At 40.6% G+C, this 27,283-nt stretch overlaps 1 protein-coding gene across 2 annotated transcripts in view; it reads right to left on the reverse strand.

Moving 5' to 3' along the window:
- Positions 1–602: 602 nt before the first annotated feature.
- The window catches only part of STAMBP (STAM binding protein), a 34,262-nt gene continuing 7,581 nt past the window's right edge, over positions 603–27,283 (reverse strand). For both annotated transcript variants that reach the window (XM_030877595.2, XM_030877594.2), the window contains exons 3-10: positions 13,095–13,170; positions 12,687–12,782; positions 11,182–11,545; positions 10,011–10,135; positions 8,991–9,128; positions 3,514–3,626; positions 2,818–2,917; positions 603–1,260 (exon numbers count right to left, since the gene is read on the reverse strand). In XM_030877595.2, coding sequence (XP_030733455.1) covers positions 1,204–1,260; positions 2,818–2,917; positions 3,514–3,626; positions 8,991–9,128; positions 10,011–10,135; positions 11,182–11,545; positions 12,687–12,782; positions 13,095–13,170 — 1,069 coding nt within the window. In that variant the 3' untranslated portion in view covers positions 603–1,203. The remainder of the gene's footprint in view (positions 1,261–2,817; positions 2,918–3,513; positions 3,627–8,990; positions 9,129–10,010; positions 10,136–11,181; positions 11,546–12,686; positions 12,783–13,094; positions 13,171–27,283) is intronic.

Consider the following 27,283-nt stretch of genomic DNA (forward strand, 5'->3'; position numbering starts at 1 on the left):
GATGAAGCAAAACTTCATACATTTGCAAATTTTCTTTACCACAGAATTTTGATACAAAAAGAAATCATTCTCCTATCCAAGGCATTTACTCTCCTGCCCTGACCAGAGAGGACACAAACAATACCATTAATTTCTGGGCCACCTTATAACACTAGGCTCAGCTCACAGAAAAAATACAGAATCAACTGCAGCTTCAAACATCTTCCTAGATGTTGCCTAAGTCAGAAAGGAAGAGCCAACACAATAAAACCAGCAGGGTGGGGTGGCATGGGAATATAATCATTTATTTGGAGTGTAACCTGGTACTCCAAACAAAGGCTCTATTATCCTCAGCTGAAAGCTTTTAGGGCATAAGGAGGAAGTGAATGGGATGACCGACTTGAGATAGCACCAAAAGAACAGAGATGACTTCACAGTCCTGGAAGATGGCAAAAGGCAGAGAGAAAAGACTGAACAATTAAAAGTGAACTGGGACATACCTTCAATGTTGGTACATCTCAAATTCCATTTTCCCCTCACCTTTCCCCAAATAACCAGACCATTTAGTTAACCTCTCTAGACAATGCTTGATCCAACAGATCATTCTAGAGCACAAAAAAATATATAGTTGTTATTTTATTGTAGAAGAAAAAATATCCCTAAATATTTGTTAAATAACAATAACTCCTGACAAAATCATTCTTCAGGGTTCTTGGGCCTCACCATCTGGTCAAACACAGCAAGCTCTCCCTCAGCCTTATGATAAGCTTCATTAATATTGCCATAAACCACAGAAAAACCCAAAGATTTTCTAAATGGCTTCCAAATTTCTGCATAGATGCCCTTAATTAGTCCAAAGGTAAACAATAAACAAGTTGGCCGAGAAATTAGAAGGATCTCTGAGAGGGGAAAAAATGTTAACAATTGGTGAATCTAGAACAAAGGGTATATAAGTGTTCATTACAACATTTTTTCAACTTAATTTTTTAGTTACAGGCAGACTGAAAAGTTGCTTTAGCATGATCATGCTATTTTCCAGATGTGCCTAAAAAACATATTCAATTATTTCTTTTCAAACCAGAAATAGAAAATCAGTTCTCCCCCAGGTGATACGTTCTATTCTGTTTTAAAAAGCTTCCAGAGCTTTCTGGAAAGTTTAAATTAAGGGGCTACCAGTACACTGATACGGTTTTATAGTTCTTGGGAAGTGTCTGAGTCAAACTCTCATCGAAGGTCTGTGATGGTCACTGCTCTGTCCACAACAGTCACGTGGCTGCAGCTCTGCAACAGGGAAAAAGAAAGAAAGGGAAAGTCCTGGAAAATTCTGAAAAGTCATCTTTAAAACTCCTTACTTGTTGAAGTCATGGAAGATATCTTTTACTTAACTTCCTGTGTGTTTTCTTATCTTTGAAAAGCAAGTTTAAAAGCTATTTACAATAAGCAGCTCACTGCCTAACTTCTTATATCTTTTGTATATTGTCATGATATATAAATATATATGTTTAAGAAAAACCCAAACAAAAAAAAACTCCTATTTACAATGCTTATTCTGGCTAGTGGTTCCCAGGCTGGCAGCCAGACTGCTACTTAAATGGCTGTTATGGTAAGGGGTCTGGGAATTATTACTTCCACCAACCCAGAATCAATAGGCTGTAGCCTGAATCAATGTGGGCCCATATACCTTCATTTATTTTTCAAATGTATGTATATTCTAGAGTCATTCATAAAATATACATTTATTTTAAATAACTGCTGAATTCATTGCAGTTTTTTGGGTTATTATGTCAACCAGATAATAAAGTACACCTACTCTCACATGGGGAATACTCCCTCTTGGCATGCATAAGGGTTCATCCTAACTGAAAGCCTAGGCATTTCTGGGGGATTGTATAGCCTCTGTTTCAACATCCTGGTACCTAGACATTTATTATATTCCAAGGCAGGCTAACCTATTTGTGAACAAGTCTGTCAGAAAGTTCTTTCTCATACTCAGCTGAAAACTGTCATCCCACAGGGTCTTAAGTTTTAGTTCTGGGAGTCACACCCAATACCTTTTTATACAACAATTCTTCTAACACTTATAGTCAGTTCTCAGATGCTCCCTGGGGTTCTCTCCTAAACACCCCCAGTTTCTTTTATGTGACAAGGGTCTAACTCCCTTTTCCATATTGGTCACTTTTCAGGAAACCCAAAAGAAATAATAATACTCCATGGCCAGCATGGAGTGAAGCAATACTATCACATTAGATTTGAGGGGAAAAATTGAAACATACTTATCAGCAACTGAAACTTTTTACTCACAGAATACCACTTGGGGAAAAAAACTTTCTAATAAGGTCATAAAAATCCCTGTTATCTAAAATCAAATTAAAAGCAATATTCCACAATTAAATATACTTAAGTGGCTTTTTCTTTTGAATTCAAATCTCTTATTGAAGTGCAGGCTTAGCAACTGATGATGATGAAGGAAAAAACCTAACATTTAATAAGCAAGCTACTGCACTTGGTACTTTCTGTGCATCACTTCATTTAATCCTGTCAATAACCCTATTCAAGTACGTATTATTATTATCATCTTCATTTACAGATGAGAAAGCTGAGGCCCAGGAAGGTTAAGTAACTTGATCAAAGACACACAGTCCTTAAGTAGCAGAGCTAAGACTCAAACTCCTTCCTATCCCACACCGCTTCCCATGTATGTTTTTATTAGGAAGATTTGGAAAAATAAGTGACAAGGCTGATCTTCTATGTGTGTCACAAAGGACAATGTGCCTCATCAGCTCTTACTGTCCTCCCTGGTTAAAGCACAGCTCCGATTTCTTCTACATAGATACATACACAGAAGAGAGGTGGATCCTTGCTGTGTGGATGAAATCCTTTCTGGCGACAGGAAGAAATCTCCTCTAGTCCGTGGTCAGTTAGTCTAAAGAATCCAGTTCTGAAATAAGAAAAAGCAGATCTAGAATCAAGCAAAGGTGTCCCCTCAATCACACACACACACACACACACACACACACACACACACACACACACAAACACACACACAGAGCAGTGAAGAGCTCACTTTGAGACAGCCTCAAAAGTATGCTGGCTCATAGGTCTCTTCTCTGGTGAATGAATCAGTTAGAGAATGACTCATCACCGCCACTACGCTACTTTTACTGGGAGAATTCATAGTAAATAACAGGATTTAGAATGAAAAAGTAACTTTTGGAGATAATCTGTTGGATTTTGAAATTTTCTAATCTGATATCAATCTCTTGAAATTCCTACTGCTTCAAGTCAAACACTTCAAATTTTTTATGTCCTTTTCTTATAAAAGCATCTAGGTTGTTGCTTGGATACTTTTGTAAACAAGTTAGAGTAGGTTTATCAGGATATAGGACTTAAAAGGAAGCCTTTTTAAAAAGCCAATCAATACCACAATCTATATATTTTATAGAGAACAAGGTCTTAAGAATGGAGAATGTTTCCTCTGAGGCTTTTCCCCGGCTATCTCCTTGCAAAACCCTGAACCACACCCTATGTACTTACTCCTGGAACTTGGGGGAACAAACAATGGCTATCGACTCTGGCAACATCATCTGGTAGGAGCAGTGAGTGTGTAGGTCAACACTGGAGAGGAAGGCGGTCTGCGTGGGATGAGTCTGAGAAGAGAAAAAAAGGCAGGGACCCCTTCAGCGAGAATACACAGTCAAGCCTGGCCCATGAAGGAAGGTAGAGCCAAGCAATTCTCAATAACTTGCTACGATCTCCTTACGTACAAAGCCATTAGCAGCCATGAGGAATATGCCTGAAGTTCATAATAAGTAATGAACCTCCTTCCCAGCACTGTAAACGAGTATAGTGTAACATGAGTATGTGAAGAGACTCAATTTCTAATTGACCATCAAGACTTATCTGGCTACTCACAAGCTCTCTCAACACAATGGCGTCTCCCATACTGGATCAGACAGTACATGCTGCCCAATACAACAACCTAGTAGAAGTCAAGGACTTAACAAAGCACAGTTAGATGAATGATTCTTCTTCCTGATGGAGGGGTTAAAAGGTCAAGCATGAGTCTGGGGCTCTATAGGCAAAAGTAGCAAAAGCTGTCCTGTGGTTAAAGCATATCTTTCAAGGATATGAGAGGCAGAGGGTTACTGGGATTTCAGAAGGGTAGTTAAATCACACAAAGGACCCTGTCTTATTTGAGAAAAAGACCAAGATATTGAATTTTGAGGGTAATCAGTTAAAGCACCATCTAAATTACATTGTTTATCTCATCTGTTTTCAGTTACTTAATGGTTTTTGTTTTGGCCACGCCTCGTGGCTTGTGGCATCTTAGTTCCCCAACCAGGTATTGAACCTAGGCCACAGCAGTGAAAGCACTGAGTCCTAACCACTGGAATCCCACAGTTATTTAATGTTTCATTGATCACACTCTTTGTACACAAATGGACCATATAAAGACTTACGTTCATCTCAGAGGGGGTGTGAGATAACAAGGATGGAAAAAGAAAGACCCAATATGACTCAAAAAGACCACCAATCTTTACTGACAGAAAAGCACAGAAAAGAAATATGTGCCCTTGACCAGTGTTTTCAACCCTGTTGTGCAAAAAATGAAGCTTCTGAGGAACTTGTTAAAAGCACAGGCTCCTGCACCCCACCCTGGAAATATCCATCCTGAGAAGGAAATTTTTTTCTTTAAAGCTCATTAAATGATTCTTATGTGCAGCCTAATCTGAGAAGCACAACTGCATAGAATGCTGTGACCAGCTCATTGTGGAAGAGGTCTGCAATACAGGAACATGTTAGCTGAGTGCTGACAGTAAATCTACACACAGGTCTGCATGGGGAAGGAAAGAACTTTCATGACCACAAGGGAGAAACAGTTTCTACCTAATACGAATATGATCCTATAGACTGTTAGGGACAAACAGCCTGTGCCAACACCCTACAGCCCATGGTTACAGCCTGGAATTTTAACTGAGAACAAATAAGACCTACACAAGCTGATGAAGGCCTCCAATCTAAAGTTGGGTTAGCTAGAAAGACGATATACAGATACATAGCAGGGGATCAATAAAAAATTGTTAAACTAAACCAAAAAATCTTGTTTGAGCCTCTGCTCCCCACTAACTACTGTACCTTCTCTCCTTCCCTTTACAGTCAAGTTTCTTGAAAAAACAGTTACGCTCACTGTGTCCACCATGCTGGTGACAGAGGCAGGCATTTTTATGAAGAGAAAACAATACACTAAAGGAGCAGAAATAAGTGAGGAGAGTGAATGCCCAGGGTAGCCTGGGTGCCTGGATGAGTAGGGCAGCCACAGGAGAGCAATGCCAGGTAAGACAAGGTGAAGGAGTGCCTTGAATACTGAGTTGGGGGTTACACAATAGTTGGTGATAAACATGACCATACAAAGTTTTTGACCAGGGAACCTGATTTATATAGCTGGCAAGGTACAGAAGGAAGAACTGACCTTTTGCCTTCTCCTCTTGCCAATTTTAAGATCTGAGCAAACGTTATGGTCTGCTTTTGTTTGCTTTCAATCCCAAGTTAGGAAGGAATGCTACAGAAATATCATGGGGAAAAAAAGCTGGAATACTATCAATTTAGGCTCTAAATTTCTTCCTAGCTAGGCCCCCACTGATATTAAAAATTCTTTTACTCATTTGTGGCTAAGATCTACCTGAAGTCTAAACAGAAATTATTCCAAACTTTCCCCATCTTCTCCAGTTTTTAAACTTATCTGTCTCCTCCTGCTGAGCAGTGGATCTAGACTTCAACCTTGTTGATAGCAAGATCACCTAAAATGAGTTCCCTCAACCCCTCCAATTATAACCTCAAAAATCTCTCGGTATCTTTCTTTCTTCCTTCAATTCTGTCTCAGAGGAGTGAGTGTTTTCTCCCCCATATGAAGATGACTCCTTTTTTGTACTTCTGATTTAATACTTTCCTATCTTCCATTACCTTGTCTCTCCTGACCTCTGACATCTGCTGCACAGGCTCCACTATACTCCACCAGCTCACTGGGCTTAAAAACATGTTCAGGGACTTCCCTGGTGGCACAGTAGTTAAGAATCCGCCCGCCAATGCAGGCGACACGGGTTTGAGCCCTGGTCCAGGAAGATCCCACATGCCGCGGAGCAACTAAGCCCGCCTGTGTGCCACAACTACTGAGCCTGCACACCTAGAGCCCATGCTCTGCAACAAGAGAAGCCAGTGCAATAAGACCATGCACTGCAACAAAGAGTAGCCCCTGCTCGCTGCAACTAGAGAAAGCCTGCGCTCAGCAACGAAGACCCAACGCAGCCAAAAATAAATAAATAAATATATATATTTTTTTAAAAAAATGTTCAGACAACTATACACAAGCATGCAGATGAACCTTAAAAACTGAGTAAAAGGGCTTCCCTGGTGGTGTAGTGGTTGAGAGTCCGCCTGCCGATGCAGGGGACACGGGTTCATGCCCCGGTCTGGGAAGATCCCACATGCCGCGGAGCGGCTGGGCCCGTGAGCCACGGCTGCTGAGCCTGCGCATCCGGAGCCTGTACTCCAGAACGGGAGAGGCCACAACAGTGAGAGGTTCGCGTACCGCAAAAAAAAAAAAAAAGAAAATTGAGCAAAAGAAGGCAAGTACAAAAAAATACATATTATACAATTCTATTTACATAAAGTTCAAAACCAGGCAAAACTAAACTATTGGGTTTAGGGATACACACTTAGGTGGTAAAGCTATAAAGAAAAGCAAAGAATTTCCAGAAATGTCAAGTGAGGGACTATCTATACCAGAGAGGAAGGGTAACTGGGCAGGACATGGAGGTGGGAGTGTGCTTCTGGCGACGCTCTATTTCTTGACCTAGGTAATGTATGCGCACAGATGTTTGTTTAATGATTCATTAAAGTGCACGTTTATTTTATGTACTTTCTTATACACATTTCAAATATAAAGGTTTAAAAAAAATCAAAATAAAAACAGAACACATTTTCACACTAAACCATAAATCAAGCAAACTCTCTCAACCTGGCTATTCCTTAAGCCACCATTCCATCTCTTTCCTTTCCTTTAGTCAGTGTTAAGCTCTTCAAAAAATCAGTATATATTTCACTATCACCACAACCTCAATATCCATTACTTCTTAAACCTTTTTAATCTGCATAAAACCCACTAAATTGAGGTCATCAATGACCTCATCAAATCCAAAGGGCTCATACAAGTCTTCATCTCTCTGCAGCATGTGACATAGTTAACATCCTGAAGCTTCTTCTTAAGATGTTCCTCCTCCTTTGGCATCTGCGCCTTAACACTCCCCTCACCTTTCTCTGACATCTCACTTCATGACTGACTACTCCCTACGCTCCCCTAAGTGGCCTGTCCTTCAAGCTGCCAGTGAATCTCTTCCTGTTCTCCACCCTCCTCCAGTTCCAAGGCTTCCAAGGTCAGCTGTATGCAGAGGTCTCCCGGTTCTCTTTCCCACCTAGACCGTGTTCCCAAGTTCCAACTGCCTGATAATTACCTCCACCAATATAATGTCAAATACTCACAACGGAAGACACCATTTGCCCCGCTTCCAAGTAAGCTCTCCTGCTGGAGCCTCTGTTTCTGCTTATGAGATGATTAATCATTGCCACCCCCATGAGTCAGGCCTGAAATCTCTAAGTCATCACTTACTCATCATCCTCTCTTACTCATTCCCCACATCCTCTGAAATCCTACATTTATCTCTTCCTTCCCAAATGCACTGCTATCACCGTAGCTCTCATCATTATTAGACTTTATCATCACATTAACCTCTTAAATGATCTCCCTGCTTCAACCTCCTCACTAAAAAGCAGAACTATCCTGCCTGTCCACCCAAAACCCTCCAGAACACTGCTCCTAAAGTATCATGTGAAAGCTTACCTACAACTGTTTCCTGATATGAACCATAAGCCCCAGAAAACTGGACCACTCAAAGCTGCAGGATCACAGTCTGCCTATTCCAGTGTTGTCCCCTCCATATGGAACTCTCCCTTGGCTCACCTCGTCAAAATTCTAGAAAATCACCCCAGGTGTGATCCTTCCCTCCTCTGAATTCCACAGGGCTGTTTGCACCTCTTGAGGCACTTGGCACATTCTGCCTCACATGAAGAGTTATGACTTGTCTATATGTCAGTCTCCTTTATGAGACTAAAATCATATCTTACTCAAATTTGTATCCCCTGGCGGATAAGGTACAAGTTTTCTACTCCCCATGTAAGATAATGGGGGATACACAATAAAAGGCAAATATTTATGAAAGGACAGAGGCACACTGACTGCCTCACAGGTCAGTATTTCCCAAATTCTAACATACAAGTGTGTGCAATCTTCCCAAATCCAGAAATGAGCTGCCTTGTTTTTATGTAACCCTGTCACACAATATGGAAAGCAGCTTGGTCTATGAGAATGAGGGGTTGAAAAGGAATAGAAAGAAAAATTAAGAAGTAATCTTTAGGGATGGAATTATATTTTACCTGAATATTACCAGAAGACTGTTAAGACATGCAGACACTTGAAAATCTCCTATATTCGTGGCCCTTCTGATTTATGTAAAGGTATAGGCTGCTTTAAGAAAGACCAAATGGGGGCATCTGAATTAACTTCCTTGGCTCATTTAAAATATTTTGATTTATATACCTTTCAGGAACATCATTTGTACGAAGTAAGGCATAGCCTCTACCGTCAAGGTCCACATATACTCTAGGCTAGCATCCTATCACTGTTCACGCTCACAGGGGAATTGGGACTTTAGGGAAACAGGTTCATTTCCATTAAAAAATTTTAAGTTAAAAAGCCCTAAGTAATGCCCGGAAATCAATACTGTGGTGCAAGCAGTTACGTATGCTAGGGAAGTCAAGTCTGCATCCAACAGAGGGAAGTACAACCATCTAAATAGTCTGGATACAATTCACTCTGCTCCAAGCCAAAAATAAGCAGTGTGTTTATAATATCATGTGAGAAGAGGAGACGAACCCCTGGAGAGCTCGGAATTGCTTACGTGAATCCAGCCCAGTGTGATGAGACCCTGCTGATCCTGTATGAGGAAAAGCTCTTCTTCGTTCTCGGTGTTGCAATAATCAGACCCAGCACTTTGCTTGGGGATGAGGACATGGGTAATGGTAAATTCATTCCTCATCTGTCAAATGAGAAAACAGCTCATCACAATTCCCTGGCACTTAGGCAACCCCACTCTGTCACAGCAGTGGAAAGTTAAACATCTATACAAGCGAAGGCCCTTCCCCCCAGCATCAGTCTTCTAAGTGAGGTGAGTCCCTTATGTCAGTCATGTTCACAACCCTGACTGCCCAAGTACATTGTTTGGGGCCCTCTGCAAAGCCACAGATGCCCACAGCCCTGTGGGAATTTCCTGCTGCAGCCAAACAGGTCTACTCATGATTCTTAAGAAGCTCTGGGTATAGTACCATTTCTCTTCCTTTGTTCATGTCTAGAGTAGTTTCCTTTTACTATTTCCCTAAGCCCTTCCCATCCTTTAAAGCTCAGTTGAAGTCTATTCCACCTTAGGTGTTTATTTATTCAGCAGTTAGTAATGGGTTCTTTAAGCACCTCCATTTAATGATCCTTCTTTCCTCATAATTCCTAGTGCCTTTATTGTACATACTAGTCAACATACTATCTATCTTTTGGTGTATATCTCCCATCTCTCCAAAGTGCTGGGGTACTTTTTGCGGACACATGCTCCGTGCCTTACATATTTCATATTCCCAGGTCCTGCCATAAAGTCGGTGTTCAAAAGCTAATACACAGGATCTTCCTACCAAGTTTAGAATTAGGTATTTCTTACCACTGGCATTAAAATAATCAGTTCAGTTCAAGGGACTTTGAAAATCAATCAAATACAGGGTCACTAAAATCAAGGTGACATTGCATTACGCTGCCCATGGCTCTTTGGCAGAAGGATTGGCACAAAGAGTAACTGACCCTGGGTATCTTCTCTGAGAGTCACAGGAGGCCAAGGGGGAAGAAACAGTCTCAGCTCAGGAAAGCATTTGTCTTTTACCAGTTTTCCACAGAGAATTCCACATGTCTCTACTCCCCGGGCAGTGTTGGCACTGGCCAACTGGAGAAACCGTGGGCAGAGCTTCCCAGGCACCACCACGTGGCGCAGTCCATCGATTGTAGGAGCTGTAATGGAGAAAGAAGAAATGTCTGAGATCATGGGGCACAGCCTCCCCAAGCAGACCTCAGAGTTGGCAGCCCTGGGAGAGCAATGCTAAATCACTGGGGTCCCGCAACTGTAGGTAGCGCATGGGGATCTCATCCTTATGGCAGAAGAAAAAGGGCTGTAAAGTCTTTTCTCCAACCTCTTGCTACAGCCATTGGGAGTATGTTATTTCAAGAAAAGAAAAGAGGCTTTAATCATTCAAGTTAACACAAAGGTAAACTACTGCTTAAAAGAAGTTTCTGAGCTATTCAGGAATAATAGTGAGAGACAATCCTGCCTAGTACATGGGGAGAAACCTGAAGGCCAGGCTTCAAGAGTCCAGCACCCCTTGCCCACTCTTACCTTGTGCTTTTAAGTGGATCTTCTGCGAAGCTGAACTCCTTACATGACTACTTGAAAGACAATTCCTAACAAAAAGATCTATTCTATTAATCAAGGCATACTCATCATTTTGCCACTATTGTTATTTTCTCAGATAGCCATACATTGGTGAGAGGAGGAAAGACTCAACAGTTTTTTATGGCTAGACTGAATTATCACTGACTACATACAATACTTACCTTGACTAAACTCCTTACCAATTAGGAACATTTGCAGGGCAAGCACAATTCAGTAGCTCTTTTTTATTATTTAAAGGTCAGTGGTTGAACTGTAAAGTGGTACTATAAATCTCAAATTTCCTTTACAAAAGGTCAACAGTGGTCTCTAGTTCACTGAACATTTCAAATCTCTGTATAACCCTTAAAAGCTGAGGGTCTGACTTTCAAGGATGTTATTAGCTCTTCAGAAAATCGACCTGGCCCAGGTAAACTATATGTCTTAAGCAAAGTCCACTTTATAATATAGCTGTGATAGAACACAGTATGGTAATACTAATCAAATGGATTTCTGTGACCAGAGCCTAATGAGTGGTATCATGGAGGTAGTTGTAGCTGAATCTCCTGCAATGACACCCTGTTTGGTTGCAGCTGAGATAGAAGAGTACGGAAGCAAATGAATTCACTACCTTCTGAGTTGCTCAATGCTCCAGGTTTCAAGGATCTATCCACTACAGGTGGCTTGGCAGGCCTTACAGTTGTATTACAGTCCGAAGGCTGTGTGTATATAACAGGTGCCGTGGGGAACACATCTAGGGAGGGCTTCTCTAAGTCAGGTACCAGTGGGCCGTCCAGGCCAGGGTCCACCTTCCCAAACTCCTGTACAATTTTCAGTCGTTCTTTTTCTAGTTCCTGGTTCCGGATCATCTCCTCAAAGGCATGGAACTGTTCCTGCTCCAACTGTTGCTGCTTCTGTTGTGCCACCCTCTGTCTTTCCTTTTCCAGCTCTTGCTGGATGGCTACGTTTCGGGCAAATTCTTCCTCTTCCTTCTTCTACAAAGAATGAATACGAGTTAGGCTAACACTTTATACTCAAGTGACTTCACATCTTAGAAGGACAAGGCTTTTCAGCAGGGAGATTGCCCCAAATGTACTTCTGCTCTAGCGTGAGTTCCCAACACAGAATTCATGTTTCCCTTAGTACCTCTACACCCATGGAACAGCTGCTGCTCCTGTCTATCTAACTACCATACACCTATTCTTCAAAAACAGTTAAAGTCCTGATCCTCTTGGTACCCTTTCCCAATGACTTTAACTAATGCATTTTCTTCTTTACCAAAATCTCAAGGCAACTTACTCTCTGCACCTCATAATCTGTATCATACAATTTTAGCCTCTGGTGTGCCATGTATACATTCTGTATCCCAAGTAAGGCTGTGAAACAGAACCAAATCTAAACTTACAACTGCCATGTTGGGGGTCTCTGTTGAATTTTGACCCTGAATGAAGCCTCTGAAATTTTTCTGGTGATTGGTCCAATATAGAGTGACATTTTAAACTACTAAGAAACATCAAGGAATAATCTCCTTCATGAAGGTTTTCACTCATTTTCACTCATTTCACTAAGGTACTCTAAGGGTACCGTAGAAATACATAGCTGTTCACCTCTCTGCTAATTTTCAACATCAGAGTCCAGAACAGAATTCAGTAGAGTGTACAAAAGAATGTGCAAGTGCTTGCAGTGTGTGTTCTCACCTGACGCAGACCAATGACACTGTCTCAGAGCTTCTCATGTGTTTTAACTGACTCTTCCTAACAAGAATCATTTGAAAATAGCTTGGAAAAAAACCCCAATTATTATAAACAGGTATATCCTATGTTGGATATAATCAAATGTGTATCAAATATCCCAAATTCTCTGATCTAAAAACCTTATACTTTAGTGCGATTTTCATTGTTCTTAGGTTCTAGCTCTAGACATAGCAGACAAGCAATAGATATTCTGTCCCTCAAGTCATCCTCTTAGATAAACAGGCTAAATCTGTATTAGAATCCTCAGCCTAAACACCTTTTTTGAGTTTCTGGTCTTTGCCAATAAAGTAAAATATCACATTAAAATCACAAGAATCCTAGGTCACAGCCTAAGAAACCAAAATAATTTCCTTTTTTTTTTTTTTTGCTATTACATACTCACTTTTTCTTCATTATAGTCTATATATTCTTTGGTATATCGTTTTAACAGTTCTGCTTTCAGCTCTTCTGCTTTGGGAAATGCAATCTCCTTTAATTTCTGAGACACAAAATCAAAAACTGGGAGTTAGAACAATTGCCCGCTAATTAAGTAGAGAAGTAAAAAGACTGAAATCAAGTTGGCAATGGCAACAATGTTTCTAAAAACATTTAAATAATAATTTAAATTTAAATAATTTAATTTAAAATACCTCCTACCATACCAGATATTTCGTAACTGATCTAGTGAAATGGCCTTATCTCCTATTTGCAGGATATGATGCTCAGATGCAGATACTGCTACTTATATTTTGGAGTTAGTTTGTGCTTCTCTGAAGCTTTTAGATGGGCAACAGTTAAAGTGAAGACCCACCTTTACTGTGTCTTTCTTTTCAGGAATGACAGCCGATTTGTAATCTCGATGCTTTGGTAGTTTCTCAATAAAGAGCCTAAGGGAACAGATCAGATTGACTGTGATGCAAAGAAGATGTCCAAATGTCCAAAAGACTCTGAAGCAATGCAACTCCCTTACCCTGCAGAGACTACTTGATGGGTTTCCAGGCATGCAGGGATAACAGGAACACCCTGACAGGCCATGTTCCCCACTCATCTCTAGCCCTGTAAAGAGCAACAGAGTGTTTCCCTCTTCTCCCAAATCAGATGTGCAGCAGCACCAGACTCCTACAACAAAAACGATGGGGAGGAAAGCCTATCCTGCGCCCCAAAATACACCTCCAAAGAGATTCTTTTCTTCTTGTGACAGTAACAGGCTTCCAAAGGAAAAGGCCTCTCACAAATCATTCTTCAGAGAACAGTTTGGCAGCCAAGGACAGGAGGCTAAGAGAAAACCCACATTCTATTACTACTTCTAACTCTGTGTGACCTTTAATGCTGGCTTTTCTTCTTTGGGATTCATGTTCCATCAAAGAAGAATATTCCTTGCACCAGATTAAGCACTGAGATGCTTAGACAGTTCATGTGTTATATGTGTGTAATATGTGCATGTTCCATGTGTAACGTGTATTATGATCTCTGATGAAAAGTGCTTAGAGAAACATTAAGTGCTAGATTTCCTCTTTCAGTTCTTGTCCTTGGCTGTAAAGCTCAGTGGGAAAAATAAACTGAATCAATTCATAGACCTCTAACATTTATGATGTCTACTTGGGGACGGTGAAAATAATAGAAGTTCAGTAACTTGTCATAGCCAAAACGGAGGGTTCAGAATTCAATGCCAGCAGGCCGGTTCCAGAGTCTACTCTTTCAACTACTATATCGTACTGCCTCCTCATGGCTCCTGGAATGTCCAGAACTGTTGGAGGGGTTCTGAACAAAGATGTCTTTCAATAGAATTACGTTGTAATAAACACAAGCTGAGACCCAAAACAAATAAACTGAGGGTAGCTTGCCCACAGCCACAAAACACTGTTATGTAGTTGAGATTAACTGACTCTTTTTCACTTTCTCCCCATGGGTAGGAGGAAACAAAGGAGGAAAACTCAGTAAAGGGAAAAGAAGATCCCCACCAAAACACACCGTCTATAGATGAACCATCCTCCTTCTGTTCTAATTAGGCACATGAAAATTTCATTTCAATCCAATTTCATAAGACCCCTCAGGCAGGGATGAATTCCAAAATCAAAACAATTCTAAAAATTGTCCTTTGGGTTCATGAAAAATGAATTAAAAGTTTCCTTGAAGTCTATACTTAAAACAAGCACAGATTCATTTTTCAACCATAAAGTCCTGAAGAGGATATTAGGATAAATAAGGCATAGATCTTGTGCTCAAGAAACCTATTATTCAGTAACTCGAAAGACCAAGGTACACGTTCACTACCTTCAGCAGGCTAAGTGTGCTTTGTATTGAAGCCTCAATCAGTCAAGAAAGTAACATGTCATATAAACACCACACTTTATTTTTATTTATGCTCTCAGCCTGAAGAACTGTAAAGTCCCTGAGGCCAGAGATTTCTGTTTCATGCTTCTTTGTATATTCCTCTAAAGCCAGCACAGTGCCTTGTATAAAGAGGCACTGAAAAAATATCTGATGAATAAATTGTCTTAAAACCTTTGGATGAGCTGAGTGAAAAAACAAAGTGCAAAAAAGTATATATAACATGCTACCTTATATGTAAGAAAGGGGAAAATTATATATAGGTACACCTCAGAGATATTGTGGGTTTGGTTCCAGACTACTGCAATAAAGCAAATGTTGCAATAAAATGAACCACATAAGTTTTCTCATTTCTCAGTACATAAAAAAGTTATGTTTACACTACAGTGTACTCTATTAAGTGTACAATAGCATTAGGTCTAAAAACATATACACTTTAATTTAAAATACTTTATTGCTAAAAAATGCTAAGAATCATCTGACAATGCAGGGTTGCCACAAACCTTCAATTTGTAAAAAATGCAGTATCTGTAAAGTGCAATAAAACAAGGTATGCCTGTGTGCATGTATATATATTCATTTATTTTGTTTATAAGTATATAAAGTAACACAGGAAGTATATACAGAAACTAGCAAAAATAGAGAACAGGGGAAATAGAGTAGATGTGACAAGAGTGGGAGTGAAAATTTTCACTATATACCTTTCATTTTATTATTTTGGTTTTGAACCATGTAATGAAAACTAACTTATAAGATAAAACTCCCAGACCTGAACATGAATACCTTTCTCTTGTTTCAGTAACTGTAGTCAATTTTCTGAATAGGGACATATGGGCAGAAGCATCTCCTGAAAACAGAATGGGCAGCATAACCCACTGCCCACACTGGAGGCAACAGAGCTTGGTGGTTAGGAGGGCAGGCTCTGGAGCCACCCTGCTTAGGTTCAAATCCTGGCTTTAAGCACTTACTAGCTGTGTGATCTCCAGCACCATCCCTCAGTTTCTCTCTCTATATAAATTATATATACAGAGACAAACTAGTACTACCTGATAGGGCTGCTATGACATTAAAATAGATTTTTAAAAATAAATAAAATGCTGAGCACAGTGCCTAGCACATAGCCAACATCTGCTGTATGTTTATATGATTGCTTTTACTAATAAATAAAAACGTGAGCAAGAAGAAGAGATGAAGATGTTAACACCAGGGTTAGAAATTTTCTAGGCAGAGAATAGCTGTGGCCCAGATGTATACTGTTCTCTGGGTTATATCTGGTTGCAGCCTACAGACAGGAAATGTACCAAAGCAAACAAAGATGCGTTGGTGAAACACAAGCAAAACAAACTAATGGAACAATAGAAAAAAAGAGGTACACAGAAAAGTAAATAAAAAGGTAAATAATTATATAAAATGGTACTCAACTTTACTTACATATGAAAGAAATTCAAATTAAGATGAGATATCATTTTCATCTATCAGATTGGCAAAGGCTTAAAAGTTGATTACAGTCAGTGTAGGCAAGGGCATAGAGAAATGGGTATCCTTACACACTCTTAGCAGGACTGTAATTTGATAATACCTTTTTCCTTAGGAGAGGAAGGGGAGTGGGAGACCAAGTATTCAAAATTTAAAATGTGTATATCCTAGGGCTTCCCTGGTGGCGCAGTGGTTGAGAGTCCGCCTGCTGATGCGGGGGACGTGGGTTCGTGCCCCGGTCCGGGAGGATCCCACGTACTGCGGAGCCTGTGCGTCTGGGGCCTGTGCTCCACAGCAGGAGGGGCCGCAGCAGTGAGAGGCCCGCGTACCGCAAAAAAAAAAAAAAAAAAAAAAGTATATCCTTTAAACTCACAACTCCACCTCTATGAATTTATCCTATAATAATACAAAAATATATGTATAAAACTGTTCAATACAGCATTGTTCATAAAAGTAGGGCAACCTGAAAACCTAAATGACCATCAGTAGGGGATTATTTAATAAATTATGGTGTACCCAAATGTGGAAAAACAACATAACCATTCACTCTTTCCTTCAACAAATATTTACTGAGAATCTACTGTGGGGTCAGGAATTATTATAAAGGCTGGCAAGTTGGCAGTGAATGTCACAGTCACAAATTCCTCCCCACCAGAGAGTGTACATTACAGTGGGGGAACAGACAATAAGATAAAATAAAAAGTATTATAGATAATCAGTGCTAGGAAAAAGTCACTAATAGGGAAGGGGAATAGAAGTGACAGAGAAGGGATTGAGCTTTTAGATAGGGCAGCTAAGGAAGGCATCACTGAGAAGGTACCAGTTAAGTAAGGACTGGAAGAGTAAGCCATGACAATATCTGGGATAAGACTGTTCCAGGCAGAAGAAACAGCCCTAAGGCAGAATGAGATGCTGGATCAATGTGTCCTGATGCAGAAAGATATGACTGTTAAGAAAGCAAATTGTAGAAAATAGTATATTGTATGATCTCATTCAGGCTTTAAGAAAAAAGGATAAAGACATGAGCCCATGTGTTTGCATGGGCATATTTTCTTAACAAACACATAAACACACAAGAAACATAACAGTGATTACCTCTGGTGGATGGGAATTTTCTTTTCACTTTAATATTTCCATTGCTGTATGGTTTGAAAAAAATTTGTTTTAATCAGGAACAAATATTACTTTTGTGTAAAAATAATTTAAAAAGTCAAGCAGAAATTCTATAACATGGATGTATTAAGGGCTCTAATTTCTTCCAATCTTAAAAGTTAGTCAGCAAAGTGAGCATGAGCACAAATGAAAACCCTCTTCAGTCCATAAGCCCCAATCCTGGTGGTAAACATTTTCAACACAGGTGACAGGCCATTTTCAGAAAGCAGGTCTGTGTTGTAGGGGGCTCACACAGCAGACAGGAATATCCTAAGTCCTCTGTAACTCTCTTCTATGCAGCCTAGTCGATGACCATAAAAAGCTGCGAAAGAATCCACCGCCTGGATTACTGTCTGTGCTCACCATGAAAATATGCACTGATTTAATATGTTGAAGATCCTTCTTCTATACTGGGGTCTGCAAAAGGCAAAGCATTCCTACAGTAGGGGAAACCTCTGAGGGGGGAAATGTGCTTGAGATAATTAAGACGCCTGAACTGCTCAAGGGAAAAGAACAAACATGCCTTTAAAATCCTGAGCTAAAGTATGCAAAAGGTCTAGAACAATGACTCAATAGTGGGGGGGAGGCAGAAGAGTGGTGAGGTAGAGGCCTACCCTCTTCCCTCCTCTCTCCTCAGTGTAATAACTGCCAAAGTGAGCCGTTGTTAACTGACAGGAATATACCAAGTAAACTGCGGTAGAAAAACTGACCAAGAATACTGAGCTAGTTTTTTTGCAACTCCTAGGGCTTGTCAGTTCACAGAATCAGAGTTAGGGCCTTGAAGATATCTGCAGGAAAAATGAAGGTAGCTACATTTATTGATCCAGGTCTAGCCAATCCAACAAAGTCCCAAATTAAACCCCAAATCTAACAAGTTAAGTAATACATTCTACCCTCCTCTCACTCAACTCTCCTCTAGGCCTAGTTCATCATGTTAAATGGTCCTATAAGCAGAACACCACATACAGGAACAGACTCCCCGTATCGGTCTTGTTGTTAACACTGATACTCATATCACTCAAAGTAACACCAAATCACAGAAAAAAAACAACTTCTTAAGCATCCGTGTACCATTAATCCTACTCCCTCCTGCCTATATAAGAGTTTATTTCTACACTGAAACTCTCTTTTCTGTACCGTTAGCCTCTCCTTCTCCACAGTATCCTTTCCATCAGCAAAAAGTATGCTCTAGAATCTCCGATCTTAAAACACACACACACACACACACACGCACGCACACACACACGTACATGTACACACGCACATTCATGTACTCCTTGTCCCTTTCAATTACTTCCTCAGTTTTCCACTTTACTTCCTGCCCAACTTCTCCAAAGAGCTGTCTATGCCAGGGCTTGGCAAACTACGGCTAGCGGGTCAAATCTAGCTGGCCATCTGTTTTTATAAATAAAGTTTCATTGGAACACAGCGGCACCCATTCATTTGTGTATTATCAATGGCTTGCTTTCACACTACAAAGCAGAAGTTGCAACAGAGATCAAATTGCCTGCAAAGCCAAAAATATTTACTGGTGTTGGGTGCAGCCACTTTGCCCTACGAACTCTGGTCTGAAGTGCTGGGGTCAAGACCTCTGCACGGGACACCCTGTGAGCAAATGAAACTAGATTAAGCACGAAGGAAAAGAAAACGAAGTATCGCTGACTGAAAAGCTACTGACAGGGAGGACCTTCAAGATGGCAGATCACCTTCCTCCCCACAAGTACATCAAAAATACATCTACCTGTGGAACAACTCCTACAGAACACCTACTGAACGCTGGCAGAAGACCTCAGACTTCCCAAAAGGCAAAACTCCCCACGTACCTGGGTAGGGCAAAAGAAAAAAGAAAAAACAGAGACAAAAGAAGAGGGATGGGAGGTGCACCAGTGGGAGGGAGCCGTGAAGGGGGAAAGGTTTCCCCACACTAGGAAGCCCCTTTGCGGGTGGAGACTGCGGGTGGCGGAGGTGGGGAAGCTTCGGCGCTGCGGAGGAGGGAAGCTTCGGAGCTGTGGAGGAGAGCGCAGCCACCGGGGTGCGGAGGGCAAAGTGGAGAGATTCCCGCACAGAGGATCGGTGCCGACCAGCACTCCCCAGCCTGAGAGGCTTGTCTGCTCACCCGCCGGGGCGGGCGGGGGCGGGGAGCTGAGGCTCAGGCTTCAGGCTTCAGGCTTCGGAGGTCGGATCCCAGGGAGAGGACTGGGGTTGGCGGCGTGAACACAGCCTGAAGGGGTTAGTGCGCCACAGCTAGCTGGGAGGGGGTCTGGGAAAGAGTCTGGAACTAAGAGGCAAGAGACCATTGTTTCGGGGTGTGCGAGGAGAGGGGATTCAGAGCACCGCCTAAACGAGCTCCAGAGATGGGCGCGAGCCGCCGCTATCAGCGCGGACCCCAGAGACGGGCATGAGACGCTAAGGCTGCTGCTGCAGCCACCAAGAAGCCTGTGTGCAAGCACAGGTCACTATCCACACCTCCCCTCCCTGGAGCTTCTGCAGCCCGCCACTGCCAGGGTCCCGTGATCCAGTGACAACTTCCCCAGGAGAACACACGCCAGCCTCTGCCACCATAGGCTCGCCCTGCATTCCGTACCCCTCCATCCCCCTAGCCTGAGTGAGCCAGAGCCCCCTAATCAGCCGCTCCTTTAACCCCCTCCTGTCTGGGTGAAGAACAGACACGCTCTGGCAACCTACACGCACAGGTGGGGCCAAATCCAAAGCTGAACCCCGGGAGCTGTGTGAACAAAGGGAAAGGGAAATTTCTCCATGTAGCCTCAGGAGCAGCAGATTAAATCTCCACAATCAACTTGATGTACCCTGCATCTGTGGAATACCTGAATAGACAACAAATCATCCTAAAACTGAGGTCGTGGACTTTGGGAGCAACTGTAGACTTTGGGGTTTGCTGCATGGAACAGACTAGTTTCTGATTTTTATGTTTATCTTAGTACAGTTTTTAATGCTTGTTATCATTGGTGGATTTGTTTATTGGTTTGGTTGCTCTCTTTTTTTATTACTTATTATAATTTTTTACTTTAATAATATTTTTAAAATTATTTTTTATTTTAATAACTTTTTTAAATTTAATTTAATTTTATTTTTCTCCCTTTTCTTCTGAGCCGTGTGGCTGACAGGGTCTTGGTGCTCCAGCCGGGTGTCAGACCCGAGCCTCTTAAGTGGGAGGGCTGAGTTCAGGACATTGGACTACCAGAGACCTCCCTGCCCCATGTAATATCAATCAGCGAGAGCTCTCCCAGAGATCTCCATCTCAACGCTAAGACCCAGCTCCACTCAATGACCAGCAAGCTCCAGTTCTGGACACCCCATGCCAAACAACTAGCAAGACAGGAACACAACCCCACCCATTAGCAGAGAGGCTGCCTAAAATCATAATAAGGCCACAGACACCCCAAAACACACCACCAGACGTGGACCTGCCCACCAGAAAGACAAGATCCAGCCCTATCCACCAGAACACAGGCACCAGTCCCCTTCACCAGGAAGCCTACACAACCCACTGAACCAACATTACCCACTGGGGGCAGACACCAAAAACAGTGGGAACTACAAACCTGCAGCCTGCAAAAAGGAGACCCCAAACACAGTAAGTTAGGCAAAATGAAAAGACAGAGAAACACACAGCTGAAGAAGCAAGGCAAAAACCCACCAGACCAAACAAATGAAGAGGAAATAAGCAGTCTACCTGAAAAAGAATTCAAAGTAATGATAGTAAAGATGATCCAAAATCTTGGAAATAGAATGGAGAAAATACAAGAAATGTTTAACAAGGACCTAGAAGAACTAAAGAGCAAACAAACAATGATGAACAACACAATAAATGAAATTTAAAATTCTCTAGAAGGAATCAATAGCAGAATAACTGAGACAGAAGAACGGATAAGTGACCTGGAAGATAAAATAGTGGAAATAACTACCACAGAGCAGAATAGAGAAAAAAGAATGAAAAGAATTGAGGACAGTCTCAGAGACACCTGGGACAACGTTAAACACACCAACGTTCGAATTATAGGGGTCCCAGAAGAAGAAGAGAAAAAGAAAGGAACTGAGAAAATATTTGAAGAGATTATACATATATATATACACACATATTATACAGATTATACATATATATACAGATTATACATATATATATATACAGATTATACAGATTATACATATATATATATATTATATTGAAAAATTCCCTAATATGGGAAAGGAAATAGGCAATCAAGTCCAGGAAGCACAGAGAGTCCCATTCAGGATAAATCCAAGGAGAAACATGCCAAGACACATATTAATCAAACTATCAAAAATTAAATAACAAGAAAAAATATTAAAAGCAGCAAGGGAAAAGCTACAAATAACATACAAGGAAATCCCTATAAGGTTAACAGCTGATCTTTCAGCAGAATCTCTGCAAGCCAGAAGGGAGTGGCAGGACATATTTAAAGTGATGAAAGGGAAAAACTTACAACCAAGATTACTGTACCCAGCAAGGATCTCATTCAGATTCGAAGGACAAATTAAAACCTTTACAGACAAGCAAAAGTTAAGAGAATTCAGCACTACCAAACCAGCTTTACAACAAATGCTAAAGGAACTTCTCTAGGCAGGAAACACAAAAGAAGGAAAAGACCTACAATAACAAACTCAAAACAATTAATAAAATGGTAACAGGAACGTACATATCAATAACTACCTTAAATGTAAGTGGACTAAATTCTCCAACCAAAGGCCAGGTAATGTTAACAAAGATCCTGGGAGTCTCTGCTTCTGACAGGATCACTGTATTCCCATGTAGGGAGCACCAGAAGCCTGGGAGCCACCAGGGCCTGCACTGCTCAGTGCACCTCTCAGGGCAGCAATGCCAGGCTCCCACCTCACTGCTCCATTCAGCTGCAAGCCTCCCCACTGGGTCCCATCATGCCTTTTTAAAAAGATTCTGTATAATGAGTGGAGAGCAGAGAGGTATATTTAGTGGCCTCACTCAGCACTCCAGAATCATCAATATGGAGCCTCTGAATCTCTCCCAGATGCCAGCTCCCCCCAACACCTGCACTCGTTCTTCTGTTACAGTTAGAATTAGGGTCAGGATGGGGGGTGTTAGGAGGGAGAGCATTCTGACAGAGCGTGAGTAAGGTCCCATAGTGAGATGCAATATGTATAGGACTGAAGGAAGGCCCAAGTGGCTAGAGCACAGAAAGCAAAGAGATGAGTGCACAAGCTGAGGCTAAAGAGCCTGGTAGGAGCTACCCTATAGAGGACCCTATGCACCAGAAAAAAAGGGGTTCACATTCTTAACCTAAAATCAGTAGGAAGACTTGCAAAGATTTTTCAGCTGAGTGTTGACATGATTACATTTGAAAAAGACCTTTGGATACTTGGTGAAGAAAAGATTGCAGGGTTTTTCAATCTCAGCACTATTGACACTTTGCGATGGGTAATTCTTTGTGTGGGGGGCTGTCCTATACATTATAGGATGTTTAGCAGCATCCTTGGCATCTCCACGCTAGACGTATCCACACATGGAGTTCAGACAACCAAAGTCTCCAGACATTGCCAAATGTCCCCAAGGGGCAAAATCAACCCTCATTGAGAATCACTGAATTAAGGAAGAGCAAGAGAGAATGACGGAGACAACTGCCGGTTTCACCGTAGCCCAGGTAGCAATTATGGTAGCTTAGAATTGAGGAGGTGGAAAAGGAAGGAAGTGAACTGATTAGGGTTAGGATTAGGGATTAGGGAGATATTTAGGAAGTAAAGTCAATGATATAGGTTGCTTGGTTGAAGTGGAAGGAGAAAGTGAGAGGAATTAAGGAGAATGAGTGATTCTGGCCTAAACATACAGGGAGGTGCTTAGTACCATGAGCTAAGATTACAGGTAGATCCTAGATTTTGAGCCAATGTAAAAGTGGAACAAGACTTTTGGAAGTAGTGGGATATGTGAGTATAATTGTACGTGTAGGAGGAACATAAATCATTAGAGACCAAAGGGCAAACTGTAGTATTCAATTACATTGGTAGCCCCCAGTGAACCAAGCCTCCTGGCATTCATGACCCTGAGTAGTCCCTCCTCTTTAATCTAGGCTGGCTCTGTGACCTTTAACTAATGGAATATGGCAAGAAAAACATTCTGAGACTTCTGAGCCCAGGTATTAAGAAGGCCTGGTAGCTCCCACATTTGTGCCCTAGGGTGCCCATTTAAGAAGTTAGTGGCCATTTAAGAAGTCTAAGTACACCGAGACCACCATGCTGTGAGAGGCCCAACCTTGCTATTTGGAGAGGCCATGTGGAAGATAAGTGAAGCCCCTTGCCAGTGGTCCCAGCTAAGCTTCCAGTTTACAGCACCAATTTGCCAACCATATTTATGAGGCCACCTTGGAAGTGCATCCTTCAGCTCCAGTCAAGCCATCTATGTGAGCCGATGTGCTGGCCCCATCAAGCCCTGACCAAATTTCAGAATTATGAGCAAATAAGTTGTTGTTTTAGGTCGGTAACTTTGAGATGCTTTGTTACACAGCAACAGATAACTGAAAGAGCCTCTCTAAGGCTCACTTTTGCCTACTGTAAATTAGAAATAATAATAATACCGACCTCAGATTTATTGTAAGGGTAAGTTAAATAATGCCTTGAACTAGAAGTACTCAAATATTGTTATCTTTATTCTTGCAGGCACCAAAAAAAGTGCTTAATAGTTGATAATTTTATTGCACAATATTGATTAATACTGTTAATATTAACAGAGCAATTGTCACCTTCTCTGGCTGCCCTATATTGAACAGAACCTCTCAGTCACTCTGCTCCCTTCTTTGCTTCATAGCACTTAATAACACTTGAAAAATATATTTTTATTATCTGTCTTCAACACTAGAATAAAAGCTCCATGAGAGTTAAGACTTCGTTTCGTTCATTGTAATATCCCAAGTGACCTGTCACATATATGGTCAATAAATATTTGTTGAAGGAGAAAAAAAAAAAAATCTCCAACCAAAAGACATAGACTGGCTAAATGGACACAAAAACAAGACCCGTATATATACTGTCTACAAGAGACCCACTTCAGACCTAGGGACACATACAGACTGAAAGTGAGGAAAAAGATATTCCATGCAAATGGCAATCAAAAGAAAGCTGGAGTAGCAATTCTCATATCAGACAAAATAGACTTTAAAATAAAGACTATTACAAGAGACAAAGAAGAACGCTACATAATGATCAAGGGATCAATCCAAAGAGAAGATATAACAATTGTAAGTATTTATGAACCCAACATGGGAGCACCTCAGAACGTAAGGCAAAGGCTAACAGCCATAAAAGGGGAAAATCGACAGTAACACAATAACAGTAGGGGACTTTAACACCTCACTTTTACCAATGGACAGATCATCCAAAATGTAAATAAATAAGGAAACACAAGCTTTAAACGATATATCAAACAAGATGGACTTAACTGATATTTATAGGACATTCCATCCAAAAACAGTATAATACACTTTCTTCTCAAGTGCTAATGGAACATTCTCCAGGATACATCATATATTGGGTTACAAATCAAGCCTTGGTAAATTTAAGAAAATCGAAACCATATCAGGTATCTCTTCTGACCACAATGCTGTGAGACTAGATATTAATTACAGGAAAAAACTGTAAAAAATACAAACATATGGAGGGTAAACAATACACTACTAAAAACCAAGAGATCACTGAAGAAATCAAAGAGGAAATCAAAAAATACCTAGACACAAATGACAATGAAAACACGATGACCCAAAACCAGTGGTATGCAGCAAAAGCAGTTCTAAGAGGGAAGTTTATAGCAATACAATCCTACCTCAAGAAACAAGAAAAACCTCAAATAAACAACCTAACCTTACACCTAAAGCAATTAAAGAAAGAAGAACAAAAAAACCCCAAAGTTAGCAGAAGGAAAGAAATCATAAAGATCAGATCAGAAATAAATAAAAAAGAAATGAAGGAAACAATAGCAAAGATCAATAAAACTAAAAGCTGGTTCTTTGAGAAGATAAACAAAATTGATAAACCATTAGCCAGACTCATCAAGAAAAAAAGGGAAAAAGACTCAAATCAATAGAATTAGAAATGAAAAAGGAGAAGTAACAACTGACACTGCAGAAATACAAAGGATCATGAGAGATTACCAGAAGCAACTATATGCCAATAAAATGGACAACCTGGAAGAAATGGACAAATTCTAAGAAATGCACAACCTTCTGAGACTGAACCAGGAACAAATAGAAAATATAAACAGACCAATCACACACTGAAATTGAAACTGTGATTAAAAATCTTCCAACAAACAAAAGCCCAGGACCAGATGGTTTCACAGGCGAATTCTATCAAACATTTAGAGAAGAGCTAACACCTATCCTTCCCAAACTCTTCCAAAATATAAAACAGGGAGGAACACTCCCAAATTCATTCTACGAGGCCACCATTACCAAGATACCAAAACCAGACAAAGACGTCACAAAAAAAGAAAACTACAGGCCAATATCACTGATGAACATAAATGCAAAAATCCTCAACAGGATACTAGCAAACAGAATCCAACAGCACAGTAAAAGGATCATACACCACGATCAAGTGGGGTTTATCCCAGGATGCAAGGATTCTTCAATATATGCGAATCAATCAATGTGATACACCATATTAACAAACTGAAGGAGAAAAACCATATGATCATCTCAATAGATGCAGAAAAAACTTCTGACAAAATTCAACACCCATTCATGATAAAAACTCTCCAGAAAGTAGGCATAGAGGGAACGTACCTCAACATAATAAAGGCCATATGTGACAAACCCACAGCCAACATCATTCTCAATTGTGAAAAAACTGAAACCATTTCCACTAAGATCAGGAACAAGACAAGGTTGCCCACTCTCACCACTATTATTCAACATACTTTTGGAAGTTTTAGCAACAGCAATCAGAGAAGAAAAAGAAATAAAAGGAATCCAAATAGGAAAAGAAGAAGTAAAGCTGTCACTGTTGGCAGATGACAGGATACTATACATAGACAATCCTAAAGACGCTACCAGAAAACTACTAGAGCTAATCAATGAATTTGGTAAAGTAGCAGGATAGAAAATTAATGAACAGAAATCTCTGGCATTCCTATACACTAGTGATGAAACATCTGAAAGAGAGATTAAGGAAACACTCCCATTTACCATTGCAACAAAATGAATAAAATACCTAGGAATAAACCTACGAAGGAGACAAAAGACATGTATGCAGAAAACTATAAGACACTGATGAAGGAAATTAAAGATGATACAAAGAGATAGAGAGATATACCATGTTCTTGGATCGGAAGAATCAACCTTGTGAAAATGACTATACTACCCAAAGCAATCTACAGATTCAATGGAATCCCTATCAAACTACCACTGGCATTTTTCACAGAACTAGAACAAAAAATTTCACAATTTGTATGGAAACACAAAAGACCCCAAATAGCCAAAGCAATCTTGAGAAAGAAAAACGGAGCTGGAGGAATCAGGCTCCCTGACTTCAGACTATACTCCAAAGCTACACTAATCAAGACAGTATGGTACCGGCACAAAAACAGAAATATAGATCAATGGAACAGGATAGAAAGCCCAGAGATAAACCCATGCACATATGGTCACCTTATTTTTGATAAAGGAGGCAAGAATATACAATGGAGAAAAGACAGCCTCTTCAATAAGTGGTGCTGGGAAAACTGGACAGCTACATGTAAAAGAATGAAATTAGAACACTCCCTAACACCATACACAAAAATAAACTCAAAATGGATTAAAGACCTAAATGTAAGGCCAGACACTATCAAACTCTTAGAGGAAAACACATGCAGAACACGCTATGACATAAATCACAGCAAGATCCTTTATGACCCACCTCCTAGAGAAATGGAAATAGAAACAAAAATAAACAAATGGGACCTAATGAAGCTTAAAAGCTTTTGCACAGCAAAGGAAACCATAAACAAGACCAAAAGACAACCCTCAGAATGGGAGAAAATATTTGCAAACAAAACAA

This window comes from Globicephala melas, chromosome 12 (assembly GCF_963455315.2).
Source record: "Globicephala melas chromosome 12, mGloMel1.2, whole genome shotgun sequence".
Taxonomy (NCBI): Eukaryota; Metazoa; Chordata; class Mammalia; order Artiodactyla; family Delphinidae; genus Globicephala; species Globicephala melas.